Source organism: Aethalodelphis obliquidens, unplaced genomic scaffold, assembly GCF_003676395.1.
Source record: "Aethalodelphis obliquidens isolate GAN/ISIS:26980383/991018 unplaced genomic scaffold, ASM367639v1 scaffold36, whole genome shotgun sequence".
NCBI lineage: Eukaryota > Metazoa > Chordata > Mammalia > Artiodactyla > Delphinidae > Aethalodelphis > Aethalodelphis obliquidens.
This window is the reverse complement of record NW_020837980.1, coordinates 1,722,909-1,743,845: the sequence shown is the minus strand read 5'-3', so window position 1 is coordinate 1,743,845 and position 20,937 is coordinate 1,722,909. Positions and strand designations below refer to the sequence as shown.

The window sequence follows — 20,937 nt, the reverse complement described above, 5'->3', positions numbered from 1 at the left end:
ACCGTAAAATGGGTGGTGGACGGGGGAATATGGGAGAGCAAAGTGTATGGGTTTGGCACAACTGGGTGGAGGGGAATTATCGCCTCATTGATCAGTCAGAGGTCCTGGACCAGGCGGTAATCTCCTGAGGCCTTGCGGACAGGCAGGATGGGGGTGTTGCAGGGAGAGTCCGTGGGGATGAGGAGCCCCTGGTCTAAGAGTCTGGTGATAATAGGTCATAAGCCCCTTAGATGAGTTTCAGAAATGGGGAATTGGGGCCTGGATGGAAACTTGGAGGGGTCTTTAAGACGGATTAGGACAGGGGGGTGGTGTGTCGCTATTATGGGTTTTGATGTATCCCAGACCTGGGGGTCTATCCTGTTGGGGGAGATGGGAGGAGGAAGAGAGGAGGGAGAGGGCTCTGCTGCCAGAACGAGGAGGGGGAGCAGGAGTTGAGAGGAGGAGGCCTTAGGATCAAATCTGGCAAGTTGGAGAGAGGCCCCTAATTGGAAGAGAACATCACGACCTAGCAGAGGAACCGGGCAGGACGGTATGACTAAGAAAGAATGAGTGAAAGGGAGCCTCTCGATGTAACATGAGAGGGGGCCGGTCTAGAGCGGGAAGGACCGCTTACCGTCGATGCCCATAACCGAGATCTGGGAAAGAAAAACTGGCCCGGAATATGTAGGCAAGACCGAATAGGTAGCCCCCGTGTCCACCAGGAATGAGCTGGACTTACCCGCTACCTGTAGCGTTACCCTGGGCTCAGCGAGGGTGATGGGGGTCTTCGAGTCCGGGTGTTGTCACTTGTCAGCCAATCCCAGGAGTTTGAGTGGTGGAGCCGTCGGGTCGGTCCACCCTCCACGTGGAGGCGCTGAGGGAGGGCCGGCCGTAGGGCAGTCACTTTTCCAATGGCCTGTTAGCCCGCAGCCAGGGCCGGGCTTGGAAGGAGGCCGGGGATTGGGACATTGGCGAGCCCAGCGCCCCTCTTTTCCGCACTTGAAGCAGGCCCCTGGTGGGGTTGCCTTCGGCGGGTCCCGTGGATGTTGTCTATGGGAGATGGCCGGCCGCAGGGCGGCTACGAGGGCTTGGGTCTGGAGGGCCACCTTTTGGTGCACCCGAGCCTGTCGGCTGGACTCTGCCAAATCTTCACGGGCATTGTACACTTTAAAGGCCATTTTTACCAGGCCTCGGATGGGAGTTTGGGGGCCGTCCTCTGCCCGTTTAAGTTTTTTTCTGATATCAGGGGCTGATTGGGTGATAAAGTGGGTGGCCAAGACCGTTGCGCCTGCGGGGGTGTCAGGGTCCAAGCGGGTGTAGAGTTAGGGCCTCTGTAAGGCGGTTGAGAAAAACGGCTGGATTTTCATTGGGCTCTTGGGTTATCTCTTTTAGCTTTTCGAAGTTGACAATCTTGTGGGAGGCAGCCTGCATACCAGCCAGGAGGCGGATCGGCGACCGTCTTGGCCGTCCTGATAACTCCAGCCCGGATCGGTGCCAGGAACGGCAGTGGCTCCGACGGGCATAGAGTTATCAGTGAGGTGGACCTGATCTGCGTGGTTTCGGGCAGCAGTTTGAATTCGTTCCCTCTCGTCGGGGGTCGGAGTGGAAGATAGGATCACAAAGATGTCGTGCCAGGTTAGATCGTAAGCTTGAGAGAGGTAGCGAAATTCTTTGATGTAGCGGGAGGAGAGTCGGCAGAAAAGGAGCCTAATCGCTTTTCTGTTTGAGAGAGATCTTGGAGGGAAGAGGGAACATGAACCCTAACTAATGCTTCCGCTCCGGCCACCTCTCTTAAGGGACAGAGAAGGTTTGAGTCTTGGGAGTCGTAGTGGTGAGAGCGGGTGTGTGAGCTGATTGGCGAGGAGAGGGGCGAGGAGAGAGGCGAAGAGAGAGAGGTGAGGGAAGGGAAAGCCAAGGGGGAGGTTGCCGGGGGAAGCGGGGGAGTGGTGGGGGGCGCTGGGGTGGGCTCAGGAGGGAGAGAGGCCGGTCCAGGGTAGGGTGGGGGTTGTAGAGGAGCTCTGGAGGGGGGAGAGGCAAGAGATTCGGGTGGGTCGGCTAGTGGAGAGGGGTCATCGTCAAAGGAAATTAGGGGCTTGGATGTAGTAGATGTCTGTTTGGCAAGAAGGATCTGGGAAGTGGAACAATCGGCACAGAGGGAAGGGCGGGAGCGTAAATACCAGAAGGCCTGGACGTAGGGGACCTTGGCCCATTTACCCGTCCTGCGGCAGTAGTTATCTAAATCGCGGAGGATGTTGAAATCGAAAGTCCCTTCAGGAGGCCATTTAGATTGATTGTCTAGAGGGTACTGTGGCCAGGCCTCGGTGGAATAAACTATGAGCCACCTGCGGCGGAGATCTTGAGAAAAGCCGAGTTTTGTAAAGTTGGCCAGGAGACACCCCGCGGTGCCTTAGGATCTGGTTTGGATTCTGAAGTCCCCATGACCTCCGGTTTGTCGCCGGGTGAACAGAGAAAGAGAGAGACGTCTCTGGTCTCAATCTCTGGTCACGGCGGATTGGAGAGCAGTCAGGCGGTTGGGACGTCTCCACAATCGCCCGAGGCTCCCAGGGAGGATGGAGGAGTTCCTGACGCGGCCGCGGTTAAGGACAGGGAGTCCGGTGGGTAGGGACCCTGGGGGTCGAGGGGAACGAAGGAGGAACTTACCCCACTTCTGCCGGATCGGGTGGGTGAGCAGAGGTCCCCGGTCGTTCCCTGGGGGAGGGGGGTGGCCCCGCGGTAATTTGTGGGGCTGGGTACCCCTCCTGGGTTTCGGCACCAAATGTAAGGAACGGCACCAAAAACGGAGGAGAGCTTAAACAAGCTTTATTTGGGAACGCTCCCGGGCGAGGTTCACTGGTCCGAGAGAAAGGGGCCAGAGAAGTCGCGCCCGGCTGCGGGCGCGAACAAAATTTATAGGGGTGGACGCAGGGGAGGCGCTTGCTGTGTGAAGCAGCCCCCTTTTTTGGTAATCTTTCGGGTGTTGTGGCAATGTCAGGTGTCGGTTACATCAGCCTCAGAGCAGTTTGTTCCGCCCCTCGGGGAGCGGGAAGACCGGGGCCGAGTGGAAAGTTCTGGGTCTGTTTCCTGAGCAGGTGGAAAGTCCCGGGCTGATGCCACTCGTGGGTTCGGCTGCATCAGCCACCCTGGGGGGGCTTCCGTGTGACTCCCTGGGCCCTTCCCCGGACCTGCTGGCCTTACAAGCAGATATATAGGTTGTTTTCTATTGTGGATCATTAAAGTAATTAAATCAATAAAATGATATTAGTTTGTTTTGGATCCTTTGGTTGAGGAATTGGAAGAGGTATAAATCTCATTTAACTTTTAAAACAGTTACATAAACAGAACACAAAATATTATTTACCATATATAAGGAATATTTTCAAATAGATTTCACTTCTATGAGATGGTAAGCAGAAACCACATCTTCTTCAAGGCAGAATTTCTTAATTTCTGGGAAATCAGTTCTAGGATAGGGCATTGATTTACAAAATTAGTAGAATGTTTTGTGCTAATTTGTTAGTACATTGTACTGATTGATTTCCAATATTACTAAAACCTTGTGGAGGAAAATTCTGGCTATGGCTCTCTCTCTGCTACCTCAGCCCCTGAAATCCCAGAGTTTCCAGCCATGGCTTGTTGACTTTCTTGTTCTTGATTTTATCCTTATCTAGCATACAAACTCCAGCGTCCTCCCCCATGTGCCTACTAGAGTTTTGATGAACTTGAATCAAAAGGGGCGCTTCTGATATCAGCAAGTTTGCAATCAGGCAGCAGATAGTGTATCTTCATAATATCAGTGGTTATTTTGTAGCCAACATTGTATCTCAATGCCTTCACTACCTAGGCCTATATAATTAATAAAAACTTACAATTTAATCAACAATTTAAATCAGTCTACCAGAATATGTGAAAGGAATCTATGCAGTTCATAGACCAGAGATGTTATGTCTGTAGTAAAGACCTAAATGCATCATTTGTACAAGTGAATTAGGGACCCAATTGCAACATGGGGGGCGGGGGAGTGCTTCCCCACACCGAGCAATTCTTTGACACCAGCTGGGTGCCCTATGATTCAACTCAATTCTGACACTATCTACCCGGAGATGGCATCAGATTCCACGGGTTGAGGACTGAGTCCTACAAGACTGCCTCACCCCCCACTTCATACGCCAGTTGCAAGCCCGGGTCATTACCTGTGTTTCTGACCCACTGCAATAGATTGGGCTTCCCATGACCCCTCCTTGGACTCCAGGCGCCAGTCCAAAGTCCAGGTTGTTACCTTACTTCTGAACTACTGGCTATAAATCAGAGGTTCCCATGACCCGCTCTTCAGATTCAATTAATTTCCTACTTCCTTGATCACCAGTTTAGTATAAAAGGATGTAACTCAGGAAGAGCCAGAAAGAAGAGATGTGGAGGGCAAGGAATGGGGATAGGCGCACAGCTTTTTTTGCCTGCTCTCCTAGAGCGACACTCTTCCCCCAGTCTCCGCGTGTTCACCAACCCAGAAGCTCTGTGAACCCTGTCCTTTCGGATTTTTATGGAGGCTTCATTAAAGAAGCATGAGTTTGATTAAATTGTTGGCCGCTGGGTGATTGATTCAACCTTCAGCCTCTCCCCGGAAGGTCAGGTGTTGCAACTGCAAGTTCCAACTTTAATTCTGTGGTTGGTTCTCCTGGCAACCAGCCTCCGCCCTTAGGTGGGGTCCTAAAGTCATTTCATTAACACAACAAGAGACACTTTTGTCATTCTCAGCACTTAAGAAATTCCAAGGGTTTGGGGAGCTAAGGGTCAGGAATCCTGGACAAAGACCAAATATACATTTCTTATAAATCACAATATTGCAACAGGGTACAAAGAAATCTGAAACTTGAAAAAGCAAGTTTGAACTCCCTTCTTGAAGTAATAGCCTAAGCAGTTTGCTCCTCGTGAACCTGTGCTTTCCTTGTAGGAGCTTTTTCTCTTGAATGTTCTGCTTCCTGTCCCTCCCTAGCTCTCTCTTTTCCTCACTCCTTCCCTTTCTCTGAAACCATTACTGAACTAATGTGAAAGAATGGTATTGTTTTGAAATCTGAAAATTTTCTATATTTTAGATCTTAACGATTTTTAAAGCAGCTCATAAATGTATTAACCTTAGTATGTAGTCACCCCTTTAGTAATAGATACAAACACGTTCATTAGTGAAAATTGTCTGTACGTTTCCGTATATTCAAACAGTAAACATGTATTTGTGTTTGTTGTATTGCAAAGCCTATGTTCTTAAATATGTACCAAAACCACATTTCTTTCATTAACTCATTTCCTCATTTCTTCATTCGTCAAAATTTAACAAAATATATTGTGCATCTACTATGTGTCAGGTACTTTTTTTGGCTTTTGGTATAATGTGATGATATTCAAGTAAAACATCACCTCTGTTCTCCCCTTTAAGGGGAAGTAGATAAGCAAATAAGTAATGATATTAATAAATGTTCCTGGTAAATAGAAGAGTTGGAGTGGTGAGGAAATCCTCGCAGAAGAAATGCAAGCACTGGTCATGATAGGTAACTATAGACCTTAATAGGCAGAAGGTATGTTACCGAGTCCAAGTTCGCTCTGCTTCCCGCACGGCAGACCAGTAAATCAAGAGACAAAGTGTTGAGGCAAGGAATAATGACTTTATTCGAAAAGCCGACAGACCGAGAAGATGGCAGACTAGGATCCCCAAAAAACAATCTTATCGGGGTCTGGATGCCAGTTTCTTTTATGGAACAGAGAGGGGGAGGAGGTGAGGAAGTAAAGTAAAAAGACCATGTATCTTGCAAAATAGGAGGGGATGTGTTAATTTCTTCTTTCCTGCAGCCATTCACAGGTGGGCAGGGTCAGATTGTCTTCCTGTGAGCTGAACAAAGACACTTTACTTGAAGTTCAGGCAGAGGGGCAGGGTTCCCTGAGGCAGGCCATTATGCATGATTATAATAACAAAAGCAATGAAAAGCAAAGTTTAAAGTCAAAGAAACAGATCTAACATGGAGTCCGATTTAGCTCTTCCCTGTTACAGTTCCCCACTGTCAATGTCCGTTCCATAATCTTGTGGAAAAGGGGCGATGACCATTCTAACTGTTTCTTGCTGCGTCTCGTCACATGGATCTTTCTGGGAATGTCCACCATAGGTGCCAGTTGTTTCGAATGTTGAGATTTGTCTTTAAGGAATTTAGGGCTTTTCTATGTATGGGAAGATGCAAGAGGCTGGGCTCACTGAAATCATTCCTTTGATATGTGCCTCAGCTATCTGGGGCCTGTATCCTGTATTTTCACATTCTGAATTTCCTCAGGGTTCACTGTGGGGAGTGGCTGTAGTCTGATGGCTGCTAGATGGCAGGTATTCTTCTCCTTCCCTTTCCTCAGGGCTCACTGGCTCACATTGGAGGGCTGCAATCACTGATGCCATTTCTCAGATCCTCCCCTCTTGGTCAGAAATTTGAGCAATATTTGGGAGACATTTCATGATCAAATTTTATCCCACAGCGCTGGGAATTTCATCCCAGATCAGGTGAAAATTCTTGATATGCCACTCCAGGTGCTAATTTTTGGATTAGGCCCTATTGATAATTAAAGATTCTCCAGATCCTCTGTCTAATTATGATCCAGGAGACATTTTCCCTTGTTGCTTCTACCCATACCTAGAATCACACTATAATTATTTTGTTATAAATGTGATCTATTTCCTCAAGATGTTTAGGCATAGAGGTTTTGTTGGAGGCCTGGTTACACACTGGGTACTGTAAGAGACAGCAATCTTATAAAGTAGGATATAAGTAAATGCAGCTGGTAACACTGACGAAGACATAGTGCAGCAGGGAGGCACAAACAATTTGGAAACAAAGAACACATTAAAAAAATGATTAGTATAACTAGTTGTAATCCAGTTGCAAGAATTAGCGACCAAAGGAACCATAACTGATTTAATGAGCCACTTGCAGTTTCACTGTACTGGCCATGTATGCAGAGCTTAATCTTTGAGACAAGCATATGCTACTGGCAGGATCAACCAGGTAGAGACAAAAAGATAAATGTTTCATCTTTGTTTACAAAGGCATACTTTATCAACTTCTTGTAGGTCATAGCATAAGAGAAAAGGTTTTTTTCTGAAAAACAAAGAATAAAGCCAATATATTTTCCAAAGTCATAAAGTTATAAATCATATTTACCAGTTCATTCAGTCACATGTAATTAATTCCTGTTGATCTGGATGAAGTAATCAGGTTTTCCATTAGGTTTGTCATTTGTTACCCAGTCCAGTGATATTATCTAAAGGCTATCAGAAACTAATTGTTAAAAAGTTCCTTTTATGAGTCTTCTTGAAAATCTTCATTTTGTAAAAACATCAGGACAAAGCTTAAAGTAGCCTGGTTAAAGATTGGAATACGGACTTCCTTGGTGGTGCAGTGGTTAAGAATCCGCCTGCCAAGGCAGGGGACACGGGTTCGAGCTCTGGTCTGGGAAGATTCCACATGCTGTGGAGCAGCTAAGCTCGTACGCCACAACTACTGAGACTGTGCTGTAGAGCCCACGTGCCACAACTACTAAGCCCACATGCCACAACTACTGAAGCCCGTGCGCCTAGAGCCTGTGCTCCACAACAAGAGAAGCCACCGCAATGAGAAGCCCGCGCACCGCAATGAAGAGCAGGCCCCGCTCACCCCAACTAGAGAAAGCCCGCTAGTCGCAATGAAGACCCAACACAGCCAAAAATAAACATATAAAATAAATTAATTTTTTAAAAAAGATTGGAATACAATGCAATTAGCAGGAAACTTGGGTATTTCTGTGACATATAACATTTTAGAATAACTAGAATTATGATTGATAACATATCAGGATATATCGGATGTTAGGGATTCCATATACATTTTGGAATATCTATATTAATGACACCTATCCATGCACTATAACCTAAAGTTCATCTCCAGTCACTTGATAATATTTTTTAAGTAATTTAACATACCAAATAAACTTCGTTTGACATTCCTCTCCGAGATGTCTCAGAGATGTTCTTTTGAAGTATCCCAGAGTCAGCTGGAGGCTAAAAAGCTTAGTCAGATTTTGATATTTGGGAAGCTTGTTAAAAATATCAAAAAGCTTTTAAAACACAACAGGATCATAGGTCACTGTGAAACAATACTTACTCATTTAACCAAAGTCACAAAATGATTAAAAGAAAACAAATACAGGTCACCTAAGGGGACAGAAACTCATACAATCTGTTATCACAAGGGAGCACTTATAACAGAGAGAAAGAGATCAAATTCCAGTCTCGTATTAGCTTACTTAACAAAATCCATTTACTTAGTTAACTTCAATTTAAATTTAGTTAATCCTGGGCTTGCCTGGTGGCACAGTGGTTAGGAATCCGCCTGCCAATGCAGGGGACATGGGTTTGAGCCCTGGTCCAGGAAGATCCCACATGCTGCGGAGCAACTAAGCCTGTGCGCCACAACTACTGAGCCTGTGCTCTAGAGCCCGCGAGCCACAACTACTGAGCCCGCATGCCACAACTACTGAATTAACACGCCTAGAGCCTGTGCTCCGCAACAAGAGAAGCCACCGCAATGAGAAGCCCGCACACCGCAACGAAGAGTAGCCCCTGCTCACCGCAACTAGAGAAAGCCCACACACAGCAATGGAAACCCAACAGAGCCAAAAGTAAATAAATTTATAAATAAATTAATTAATAAATTTAGTTAATCCTGACCATATATAAAACTTTCTCAGTAAAATGTAATTCCATTCCTCATACCTTAACTGAAAACACACATTCTACCATACTGAAATGTTTTAGTATTTTCAGTAGCTTTAAATATAAATTAGAATCCCTGACTCTTAAAAACCTTAATTTCTAGTGAAAACCAAGAGGCAAGTAATAGTTACCAAAACCTGGAGAGACTATCTTAGATTATTTTTAGAACATAATTATTCTTATAGAGTTTACCTAAAAGCTCTTATCTCGTTATTTAAAGTTTCGTCATATCAAGTTATTTTTCTTGCTGACAAATTTGCAACAGATATAAGATTTCATTTAACTTCTATTAAACCTAGGTCCAGTGAAAGTATTATACTTAATGTTGATGACTCTAAAGACATGTCTACATTAATTAGATCAATAAACTTAAAACAATAATATCAGGTATTAATTTAATACTGAATATTTCTCAGTTCACATGAACCTGAAATTCACTTAGCTTAATTTCTCTTGTATTTAGAATTGTGATTTGTAAGCGCTTACTTTTCTTTAAGCCAATTAAATAGAGCTCATTTACAAGCTATCCTCAGCAATGTTATCCAAAGACAAAGACACACACAAACAGAGAGACCTCATGGTTCTCATTTCAAAATTTCAGCCCCGAGTCAGGTACAGCCATGTAAAACCCATCAGTTTACAAGAGAGTTTGGATTAAAGCTGGGTTTCTGGCAGATGGAAACCATTCAAGCTCCCTTGTCTAGATGGCTAAATCTTAAAAGACACTTAGGATTTCTATTTATCCTTGACAAGTCAATTTCTAAATTACTTTACCCTCTTTTCAAAATTTGCATTTTAAAAAGATGGCAGAGATGAGGGCTCCTGAGAAGACCAAATAGGACATTTGCATCTCAAAAATACAGGCAAGTTTCTCCTAGGATGACTTTGTTTCCTTCTCTGGGGTTTCCACGGGCACCATCTGTAGGCTTAAAGCTTGCTCCAGTGGGACCCTGATGTCAGGCTGTTCTGGCGAAAAAGTTACTTGAGCATTTAATTTACAAAGGCGACCTCGTCCCCAAACGGGTATTGGACACTCTGGCATATATAAGAAGCTATGTTTCAGGGTGAGGTCCCCTAGTTGGCATTCTAGACGTTTAAGAACGAATGGTTTTGTACTTCTCCAGAAACTCCCGTGACCCAGATAGACTGAGATGTTTTCTGTGCCACCTTTGTGTTTACCACAGAATATGTGGCACCCGTATCTATTAGAAAGTCAACGAACTTGCTCGCCACTGTCAAAATTATCCGGGGCTCCTGAGGGTAAATTAGAATCAGACGCCTCAAGTCTAAGGGAGTACCCTGGCCACTTACAGGATGTCAGCACAAGGGAAATTGCCCTTCTGTGGAAATGGCTACCAGTCCAAATTGGGTGCCCTGTCGGGTCTTAGATTGTGATACTGAACCAGGTCCCTGTGCCTCGGGTGTTAACACAGAAAATTTTATTCGATCCCTATGGGTAGGGGAAACAGGAGGCAGTGAAAGGAGTGAATATGTTGGTGGCATGGGGGCAGTTGGAAGAACTGCTGGTGCAGCCTGCTTGGCCAGTGGGGAAGTTGTATGAGCCAGAGGAGGGTTTAGGTTTTGGAGTACCATGTCCCCACTCTCATTTTCTCCCTCTTCCCCTTGCAGAACAGGTTCCCCTTTGGGTTTCCTTTTAGATCGCTGCACCATAAGGTGGCAGTCCTCTGACTCCTTTTCCTCCTGATGCAATAGCATAAATGCTTCTACATATGGAATCTCATTTCTTTTCCCTGTTCTTTTGCAAAACACTTCTACTGCGAGATCGTATAATAATTGAGTGAGCCATTCAGGGGCCATAGCTCTTCTGATCCTAACATATATTGGGTCCACACCCTATTACAATAGTATATATGTCTTTCTTAGTCATAGGCTCATGGCTGTGTTTTACCCAGTTATCTAATATATGCCCCAAAGGGCTCTCCTTTGGGATAGATGGAGTATTTCCCATTTTTATATGTTTGATAACACCAAAACACAAAAGACGCAAATTCCAACACAAAAGGCACAAATTCCAACACTGATGCACACAAAACCAAAACCAAACCCAACAAACTGGTTCCCAAAACCATCCAATGACAATTCCTCTCTCCAACAGGGTACCCCAACCAAAGAGATTGGCTTGTCCCATAAAGGAAAAGCCCAAATTGAGGGGTGTAATATATTCCCGGCGTGCACGCCAGAGCGACTTACCCTCCAAAATCGAGCCTGTCAACTCATAGAAGTTTGTCGGTTGCTTGCTTCATCTGCCAAACGCTGGGGTAACCAGTGCTGTTTCAGGGAGTTTTGAAGGAAAGATCATCAGGACAAATGGTCCCGGCAGCTGCTAGGACCTTGCCCCAGTATTCTCTGACCAGGGCCTTCTAGCCACGAGCAGCAAGGCTCCTGGCTGGCTAAGCCAAATTTGTTACTGAGTCCAATCTCGCTCTGCTTGCTCTGCTCGCTACACAACGGGCAAATAAATTGGGAGACGAGGTGTTGAGGCAAGGAATAACGACCTTATTCGGAAAGCTGGCAGACCAAGAAGATGGCAGACTAGGGTCCCCAAAAAACCGTCTTACTGGGGACTGGATGCCAGTTTCTTTTATAGAACAGAGAGGGGGAGGAGGTGAGGAAGTAAAGTAAAAAGACCATTTATCTTGCAAAATTTCTTTTCTGTAGCCATTCACAGGTGGGCAGGGTCAGATTGTCTCCCTGTGAGCTGAACTAAGGCACTTTAATTTAACATTCGGGCAGAGGCGCAGGGTTCCCTGAGGCAGACCGTTATGTAAGATTATAATTACAAAAGCAATAAAAAGCAAAGGTTAAAGTCAAAGAAACAGATCCAACATGGAGTCCGATATAGCTCTTCCCTGTTACAGATGGGGGTGCAGGTGTGGGTAATGAGAAAAGCCTTATAGGAAAGGAAGTCAGCTTGCACAAAGGCCATGAGCTTGGTGCTAAAAACTGCAGCAGGACTTGGGAGTGATGGAAAATGACACTGGAAAGGCAGGCAGGGACTTGAAAACAGAGGGCCAGGTTAGTGAGAGCAGACTTTATTCCAAGGGCACAGGTAACAGTTTTAAGAAGAGGAGCAGATTTTTAGTATATAAGATCACCCCGACAGCGAGGTGGAGAATGGATTAGATGTAGGTAATGTTACCCGAAAAATTGGGTTCACCTCTTGGTGGGTGTCCAGCCAAAAGACACAATCAAGCCAAAGAATGGGAGAAGGAAGGATTTATTACTTGCCACAAGTAAGGAAAACACCGGCGATCTCTCCCAGAGCAGTGTCTCCCCAAACAGCAAAATTGGGGAAGTTTTAACAACAAGCATATTCATGAAGGGGCTTGGTTGAGTCCAAGCTTTAGTTGATTGAAGTCAGGAGGGTCAGGAAAGGTCAACATCATCGTCCCTTATGTTCCAGTTGATCTGGTGGTTAAGTACTTCAGGCTAATCTTTACCATTGAAGCAAAACTGGGAGTTTTTACAACTGAAATATTGTTTGCTATTGTTACTTCTCTTGCCTGATAACAGGCAATGTTTCTGCATTCTTTTGTTCCCTTAAGATTACTGAGAACTGTTCAAGGCCAGGCTTAGATCATAAAATGGCTTAGGGCAGGGCTTCCCTGGTGGCGCAGTGGTTGAGAGTCCGCCTGCCGATGCAGGGGACACGGGTTCGTGCCCCGGTCCGGGAGGATCCCACATGCCACGGAGCGGCTGGGCCCGTGAGCCATGGCCGCTGAGCCTGCGCATCCGGAGCCTGTGCTCCGCAACGGGAGAGGCCACAGCAGAGAGAGCCCCGCCCAAAAAAAAAAAAAAAAAAAAAAAAAAAAAAGGCTTCTCTTAAGTCAAGAAAGCCATGCCTGGTTCTCTTTCTCCTGCCCCTGCCCCTAACTGCTTACAGTAACACCTGACGTAAAGAAGCAACTATAGAGTCTAATGAAATGTGAAATGAGAGGTGGTGGAGACTCGGAATCAAAACTGTGAGGAATATGAATGTTTACAAGTGTTTGAAATCAAAGAAGTTCAGCTCTGCGCAAAAGCCAGCGTGTCCTGTGTACATACATCCTGCTCTAACGGCCTGTGCTTCTTCATCCTCCCGTGGTTTGTCTGTGGAAGGAGCTCGGTGAATGCTAATTGAGCTGACTTCCTGAACTAACAGCCTCAGTGGTTTTTTGCCTAAAGTGTGTTTTTTCCTATAGAGGCCTCTCCATTTTTGTGTGTTCCACTTCCCCATATACTTTCTTTTTCCACAGGATTCAATTCTTGAAATAGTAGGAGTGAACAGCATTCTGTTGAAACTTGTAATCGTTTAGGGTTGTATTTGCTTTTAACATAGCTTCTACAGAGTTTTCCCCGGCAGAGGAAGGCTTGAGCATTTTCTCATGCTACAGCATGTTGCCCTTAGTTTGGAATCTGCTAAAACAAAAGTTAATTCAAAAATACTAATTCACAATATTAGCAACCACATGTTTAAAAATACATTTTTCTGTCTTGCCCCAGTGTAATATGCAATCAAAAATTTGTTAAAAAAATTTGTTCAAATTTCCAAATTTTAGTGAATCATGTATGCTGCAAGAGTATTTTTCTGTTCTTCTGGGTTAGCTCTGATTCATTTTACAGTGGAAATTTGCAACACCCTTAAATTTTGTTTCAATTCTTTCAGTGTTTCTTCAAGTAGCAATTCCATTTTTACAGGAAGTCTTTTAGTATAGAATGATCTTGGGTTGGAATGTGCAAAGAATGTCATCTGAGAGTTATATCTCTTCTTTAGATTCTGTCCATCTCTGTAATGACAGATAGCTAATTGAAAACTGCTAAATACAGGAATTTATCTCATTTTTTTTCAAATAGCTCCATATTTGCTTTGTTTAGATAAATATCAAATATCCTCCAGTTTAGAGGAGTGTTTTGATTTTCATCCAGATAACTAGTTTCATATAAAAATATTTTGGAATTTTAAGATTTTTTTCCCTTCCTTGTTTTCTTTTGCAAAGGTTTTAAGCTAGATGTCTCATATATACCAGTTTTTCTATCGTGTGCATAAATGCACAAAAATTATAAAGAGTTTTCTGATCCCTTGTCTCCACTGGGTAGAATTAGCCGCTTTGTCCTCTACTCCTCACTACAGACAGTACAGTCACAGTTTGTCTTAAAATCAGATTTCTCTATGAGTCTGTAAGCTTTGGGGCAGAAACCTTGCCTCTTTTAATCCCCAGGATCTTACACTGTACCTGGCACATAGTAGGCCCTCAGTTTGTTGGATAATTGGTAATTAGTCCAAATTTTCTACAGTATCTCAAAATATACAGCTTTCATATTCATCTCTATATGTAGTTCTTCTGATATACAGAATTATAGTGCATTTCAGATGTAGTTTAAAGTAGGTGATGTAATAAAATCTACATATAAAAATTGCGTTTGGAAAATTTTCAAATGAGTTAGTCATTTCTCTTACTATTTAATATAGGCAGCATATGTATCATTTGAAGTTTCTTTGTTTGGTTATTTAATATATTATGCCTAAAAATCAAGGCAATTATAAGAAAATATTCATTTTTCTTTGGCCACGCCCCGCGGCTCGTGGGACCTTAGTTCCCCAACCGGGATCAAACCTGTGCCCCCTGCAGTGGAAGCATGGAGTCCTAACCCTTGGACTGGTGGAGAATTCCCCTGAAAATATTCACTTTAGAGGGCAAAATTTATGAACCCATGTAATACAGACCAAAATGTTGCATATAAATATATAGGCTTTCCTTACATATTACTTTCTCTTAATCTTTTTTTTAATAAATTTATTTATTTATTTATTTATTTTTGGCTGTTTGGGTCTTCATTGTTGTGCGTGGGCTTTCTCTAGTTGCGGCGAGTGGAGGCTACTCTTCGTTGCGGTGCATGGGCTTCTCATTGTGGTGGCTTCTCTTGTTGGGTAGCACAGACTCTAGGCGTGCAGGCTTCAGTAGCTGTGGCTCGTGGGCTCTAGAGCACAGGCTCAGTAGTTGTGGTGCACGGGCTGTAGGCGTGCAGGCTTCAGTAGTTGTGGCACACGGGTTTAGTTGCTCCGTGGCATGTGGGACCTTCCCAGACCAGGGCTCGAACCCGTGTCCCCTGAATTGGCAGGTTGATTCTTAACCAGTGCGCCACCAGGGAAGCCCTCTTATTCCTTTTAAGCATATATGATTATATATGCATCTGAAAAGGAATAAGAGAAAGTAATAAGTATACTTATAGTTTTTAAGTATATTTTTCGATAGATAATGATTGTTCAAAAGTCAAAAGGTACAAAAGGGTATACAAAAAGAAAGTAGTTCTCTCTGCCAAAACTGTGCCCAGCCAAACTTGGATATCCTTTCAGAAACACTCTGTACATATACAAGCAAATATATATAAACATATGCATATATAGTCACATATATGTATTTATATATGTATTAACAGTAACACTGGCACAGCAACAAACATCATTATGCATGCTATTTTTTTGTCACTTAATATATCCTGGCTTTTTTTCCCTTTTTATATTAATATTCATCTTTTTGTTTATTTTTAACTAGACGTTTGGAGGAGAAAGAAGATATACTTGAACCCTTTAAGAAAGCTTGAAATGTCTTTATATGCAGAATTGACATATATCTTGTCAAACAATAAAATGACAGCTACAAGAATGTTTCACCATCTAGACCAGAGCTATTCAATAGAAAGATGATATGAGCCACATATGTAATTTTAAATAATCTAGTAGCCATATGAGAAAAAGTAAAAAGAAACAGATAAACTTAATTTTAATAATACATTTTATTTAACACAATATGTCCATAATGTTATGATTGCAACATGCAATCAATAGAAGCAATTATTAATGAGATTTTGCATCTGTTCTTCTTAGTCTTTGAAATTCAGTGTGTATTTTGCACTGACACCACATATCAGTCTGAACTAGCCATATTGCAAGTGCCCAATAGCCAGATTTGGCTGGTAGCTACTGTATTGGACAGTGCAGCTCTAGACCTTCTCACTTACCAATGGTTTTAACTGGATATAATTTCTGCATAGAAATCTAATCATTAACATCTAATTTTAAAATAAGATTTAAGGTGACACATGTTTAGGTTTTCTTTTAAAATAAAACATCGGACCAAATGTTTGCTATTACAAATTGATTCTGCTTCGTCTGTCTCTGGTAGCAATATTCTTTTAAACATTATAGATACATATTAAATGTTTGTATACCTTTCTCTATACATCTCCTTTATTTGTTTACTAGGTCTCCTTGCCAGTATAAGAATTTAATTCCTATTGTTCAGATATTCTAGGAAACCATATTTCTTAAATATTCTTAAAATAATAAAACAACTTAATGATTTTTTTAAATTGGTGTAATCAAGCTTGTAAAAAGTCTATGTTATTTATTCAAAGCAGGGAGAGCCTGGAAAATGTTTACAGTGCATCCTGCCAATTTTAAATGGCAGAGTTTAATGACACCATATATAGACTGAAAACACCTCAGACTCTTCCAAGGTGGGTTCTGTGTGTTTTCCCATTTCCAAGATAAAAGAAAAGATAAAGACAATACTAAGTAAACCATTCTATGGTACAGATTGGAGCCACTCAATAAATAATGCAATGATTAATGTAACATTTAATGACCACGGTTCTATCAGCATCTTTATTTTGTTTTATTTTTGGGTTTGTCTTCTACTCCCTCTTCTGTCAGGTATACTATCCAGAACTTGCATTTTCTTAAAAGATTTCATATTCAAAACCTGAGCACTATAAGCACAAAAAACTACGATAAAATGATGGAATTATTTAATTACTGAGGGATCAACATGAAAACCAACACTGCAGCAGTAATGTGCTTATTAAATTAGATTATATTTTCAATCCATGTTGACTCTTTTAATATAACTATGTCATATAACTCTTTTAGTATAACTATGCTTTGAAGTCTTTTAAGTTTTATTAAAATTTTAATAAACCCATGGAAATTAAAATTTTTAAATTAAGATCCTCAAGGAAAAAAAACTACAATCTTTCTCTAATATATCCATTAAGTGAAAGAAAATATACTTATTTGATGTTCTTAACTGTTACATATTTAGGGCAAAAGTGATCACATCATGCTTGTGTCCACTAGAGTCCACCCATGTGGTGAAGAGAGAGGCCTCCAGAAGGGGGCTGAGTCTGGAGGGATGATGGGGAGGCACAGGTGGGCTGAGACACACAGGAGGCACAGGACGTTGCAGGCAATAACTACCTTCCTCCCTTGACCCTGCCCAAATGATACTTTTGGCTCACTAAAAAGTATCGAAAGGCAGGTAGAAAACTCGAAAGAGTCAGGCACCTAGATCATAGCTTCCGATTCAGACTCACTGAAGTGACCAATCTCTGCCACCAAAAGACAAACTAGTCCGAACACTGAATTTTAAAATTGCATGTTATCCCACCACCTTCTACCTGTTCATGCCCCCCACCCTCAAGTCAGAGAACAGCCTTTATTCCACCAAACTGCTGTCAATTACTTACCTACAGCACTTAACCCTTAGTTTCTTTGATATTCTTTGTGCCAGGGAGTAAGGTGGTACAACCGTCTGCCGTTGGCATGGCCCTGCCTTCAGATCCCAAAGCCTCCCCATGCAAAGAAGAGGTTTAGTACTCTGTTGTGATGGGCAGCTGGGGGCTCTCCCTCATTGTATTCCAGGGGAAATGGCCATCAGCTATGCTATACTCCTCACACTATTTAATCCAACTTGCTGGCACTAGTCTATTGAATTCTACTGTTTGTCCTCACTATAACTACATAACGACCTCTATTATAAAAATGCTCTGATTATAAGCATTCCCTGGGATGTTATATTCAAACTGCAGCTTTCAAAGGGACGTCTTTTACCTACAAGGAATACTAAGAAAAACATAATTTAAAAAGCCACAGTAGGGGCTTCCCTGGAGGCGCAGTGGCTAAGAGTCCACGTGCCGATGCAGGGGACACGGGTTCGTGCACCGGTCCGGGAAGATCCCACATGCCGCGGAGCGGCTAGGCCCGTGAGCCATGGCCGCTGAGCCTGCGCGTCCAGAGCCTGTGCTCCGCAACGGGAGAGGCTACAACGGTGAGAGGCCCGCGTACCGCAAAAAAAAAAAAAAAAAAAAAGCCACAGTAGAAACCTGGGGAAGCCAATCTTTAGGTTAACAACTGTAGGCTCTCCTCTGCATTTATAAGGACATGTGGATAGCTATAGTGAAGGAATACTGAAGGAGCTCTCTCAAATCTGAGTCTCTCTGATTCAACGAATACAAATTATTCTCTCCATGACTGGGACTGGAGTTCATTGTGTACAATCCATGTTTCTAAATACACTTGTAAGTAAGTATATTAAAATATCTCAGCACCATATAGTATAGTTTCCGTCAAGAAAAAGTAAAATTCCCATTATCTAATAAACAGAGCAAACTTTTTTTTGGACAATTTAAAGTGTCTATGTGTTATAAACTGACTGTACAAGTCGGGAAAGAGCAGAGTTCCAGAATTCACGCTGAATTCTTGCAGTGTGCTAATACTTTGCTTTCCTTCCCCAAACCGATGAGGTTCAATTTCCAAAAGTATACCTATATCATTACACTGGATATGGGGGCCACTGATTTCATTGAGAAATGCTTCTCTGGTACCCATTAACATGGCAGCCAACCAGACTCTTCTGAGGCATATTAACAGTTTGGGGGTGGCCTTTGTACACGCTAAACCTGGCTTCAGTGGCTCTCCTGGGCTGTTAGCGAGTTGGGCAGGGTCTGAAGAAGCAGCCGAGTTCTGGCTGGGAGCATGGTGCCAATGATGAGTAATTCTGATGCTCACAGAAAGCCTATGCTTGCTACTTCCTATTCCTTTGTTTTCAATTATGTAGTGAAAATGTAGTTCCTTAAACTTATACCTAGACTACTTAAAGTGACCTAGGCGTTGAACCTATACAGCTAATCAACCAGAAAGATTCACAGTGCACTGTACTCATTACACAACAATGAAGCATCCTGCCACCCTCTTGTTTTCTTCTTGCACAGCTGTGTGTCGCTTCTTCCACACATCCTTCTCTTTAGTCATCTGTTGATGCTTGTTTGACTTTCTTGGCTGTTTCCCAGTGTATTATGCCTGAAAGGTATGAGAGGAAAAAAAAAAGCATGACTCAAAATGGTTGACTTTATTGCTTTCTATTGTTTACTAAAAAAGTAAAGTCATAAAGATGTCATATAACCATTAATTTCATTGTCACCTCTCAGCCAAAAAAAAAGTCATTGATATACTCTCCATATCACAAATTTAAAGCTTTTGTGAACTGTATATGTAAAAGCCAAGTTTGTTTTGGCTATGCTCATTACTGGACTCTGGAGATTTTCTCCCTCCCTTCCTCCCTTCCTTTCTTCCTTCCTTCCTTCCTTCCTTCCTTATGTTTTTTTTTTTTTTGTGGTTTTTTGGTGTATACATTGTTTTTATGTCAGTTTAGTGTGTCCAGTTCACAAATCAAGTCTCCTTTTTGGGGACTGCTTCTTGAGCTGGGCCTGTCAATGTGACCGCAGTTGTCAGTGAATGTTCTCGAGAGTTGGACTAGATTAGATTGTTACTCTTAAAATAATTATTTAAAAGAAACTAATATAACTTCAAATATTTGCATTTATATGATTTAAAATTTTATATGAAAATATATACCTTTACTTTGCAAGATAATGATTTAGAGCAGGACAGTCATTTTAATTAAACCTGCTTTTGGTGGATATAAAATTCGTACTTTTTTTAGCTGAAGAAGATATACTTTTGTCATGTTAAGGACTTTTTTGCTGCTCTGATGCTGTTCATCTACTACATTTTTGCTCTCAACTGAGCCTTACCTCCCAATTCTTCATTGCACTTAAGATTTTGTCTTATTAGCAATGAAAAATCAGTCTATGATCAGTTTGAGTCATAAGAACTGAAATTAGAAATTTAGAGTAGAAAGAGGTACCTTATATAGATGCTGCTTAGTTCATGTTAAATACCTATTTCTGGCTTTCCAGGCAGTCCCAGCTCCACCTCTATTCGTAGGATCCTGTAAAAACAAACAACAAACAAACAAAAAAGTATACTAGAGTCATTTACTCTGAGTAGGTATTTATGGAATAAGCCATTATGACAGTAGAATCAGTTAAACATAAATTTTTTTCTCTTTTTATGCACTACTTGACATCAAAAGCAAAAAGAGGTAAGTTGGCTATAAACCTGAGTGAACCTTATTTTCTTTAATAGATTTATTTCTGAAGAGCTTTGCTTCAATTAAATTTCTACAAATCAAATACTTTTACATTAGGAAGCTTGTTACTGTAAATCTTTATTCTTTTCTTTGAGAACTGAATAAGCACCTTCTGTAAACTTGTATTTTAAAAATATTTAATATTTAAATATATTGCTTTTCCTTTAACCAAGTTATACATATGGTTTAATTTTCTTGTGAGGAATTTTGGTTTAGTTTTGGGGTTTCTGAGTTGTCCCCCCTCCCCAAAATATGGATTACACGTTATAAGTATTTCTTCTTTTCTTAAAAAAAAAAAAAAAGCCAAGAAACAACTGACATTGGTGATAGTCTATAATTTTCAGATCCATCGCTTTACAGAAGAGGATGCCCTGAACCTCTCAGGATATTTTCTAGTTTTGATTTTTTTTGAAATGACTATATATATTAAATAAGCAAATCAAACACATTTCACCGAGTGGTGTCTCAAATATTTTTCTTGTTTGGGATATATTTTCACTTGATCTTTTTAGCAGGTTCTTGTTTGTAGTTTAACTTATTTCTCTTTTGTTTCTTTTTGATGGTGAATTAATTCTGACATTCAAAGGTATAGCTGGTCTTCATCTGATACATGCTATTATTGACGTTGTTTAATGAGAACAGACCATCATACCATCCTGAGTTAACTTTGTGCCAGCTGACATTGTTCTTGGGAAGGTCATTTCAGAACAAAACGTTATTTTCTAAAAGGTACTTAATTGGTGTAAGAATCTGGCAGCAAAATGTACTTTTACCTCTTGGTGCCACTGTATTTAATTACCCTCTTCCCCTGTATCTTCCATGTCTTCCTACATAGGCTGTTAATTACACACATGCTCATGGTTTAATTGTAAGTTGTCCAGAAGCAGAAAGTTGACGATACTGCAGGGTATT

The 20,937-nt window shown here is 42.0% G+C and overlaps 1 protein-coding gene across 4 annotated transcripts in view; it reads left to right on the top strand.

The window, feature by feature from the left end:
* BICD1 (BICD cargo adaptor 1) overlaps window positions 1–20,937 on the top strand; it is a 208,056-nt gene that overhangs the window by 175,304 nt on the left and 11,815 nt on the right. The window contains exon 9 of one of the 4 annotated variants that reach the window (XM_027129281.1): window positions 19,969–19,977. The exons of the other annotated variants lie outside the window; for them this stretch is intronic. Within the exon in view, the coding sequence (XP_026985082.1) occupies window positions 19,969–19,977 (9 nt within the window). The remainder of the gene's footprint in view (window positions 1–19,968; window positions 19,978–20,937) is intronic. 4 annotated transcript variants of the gene reach the window in all.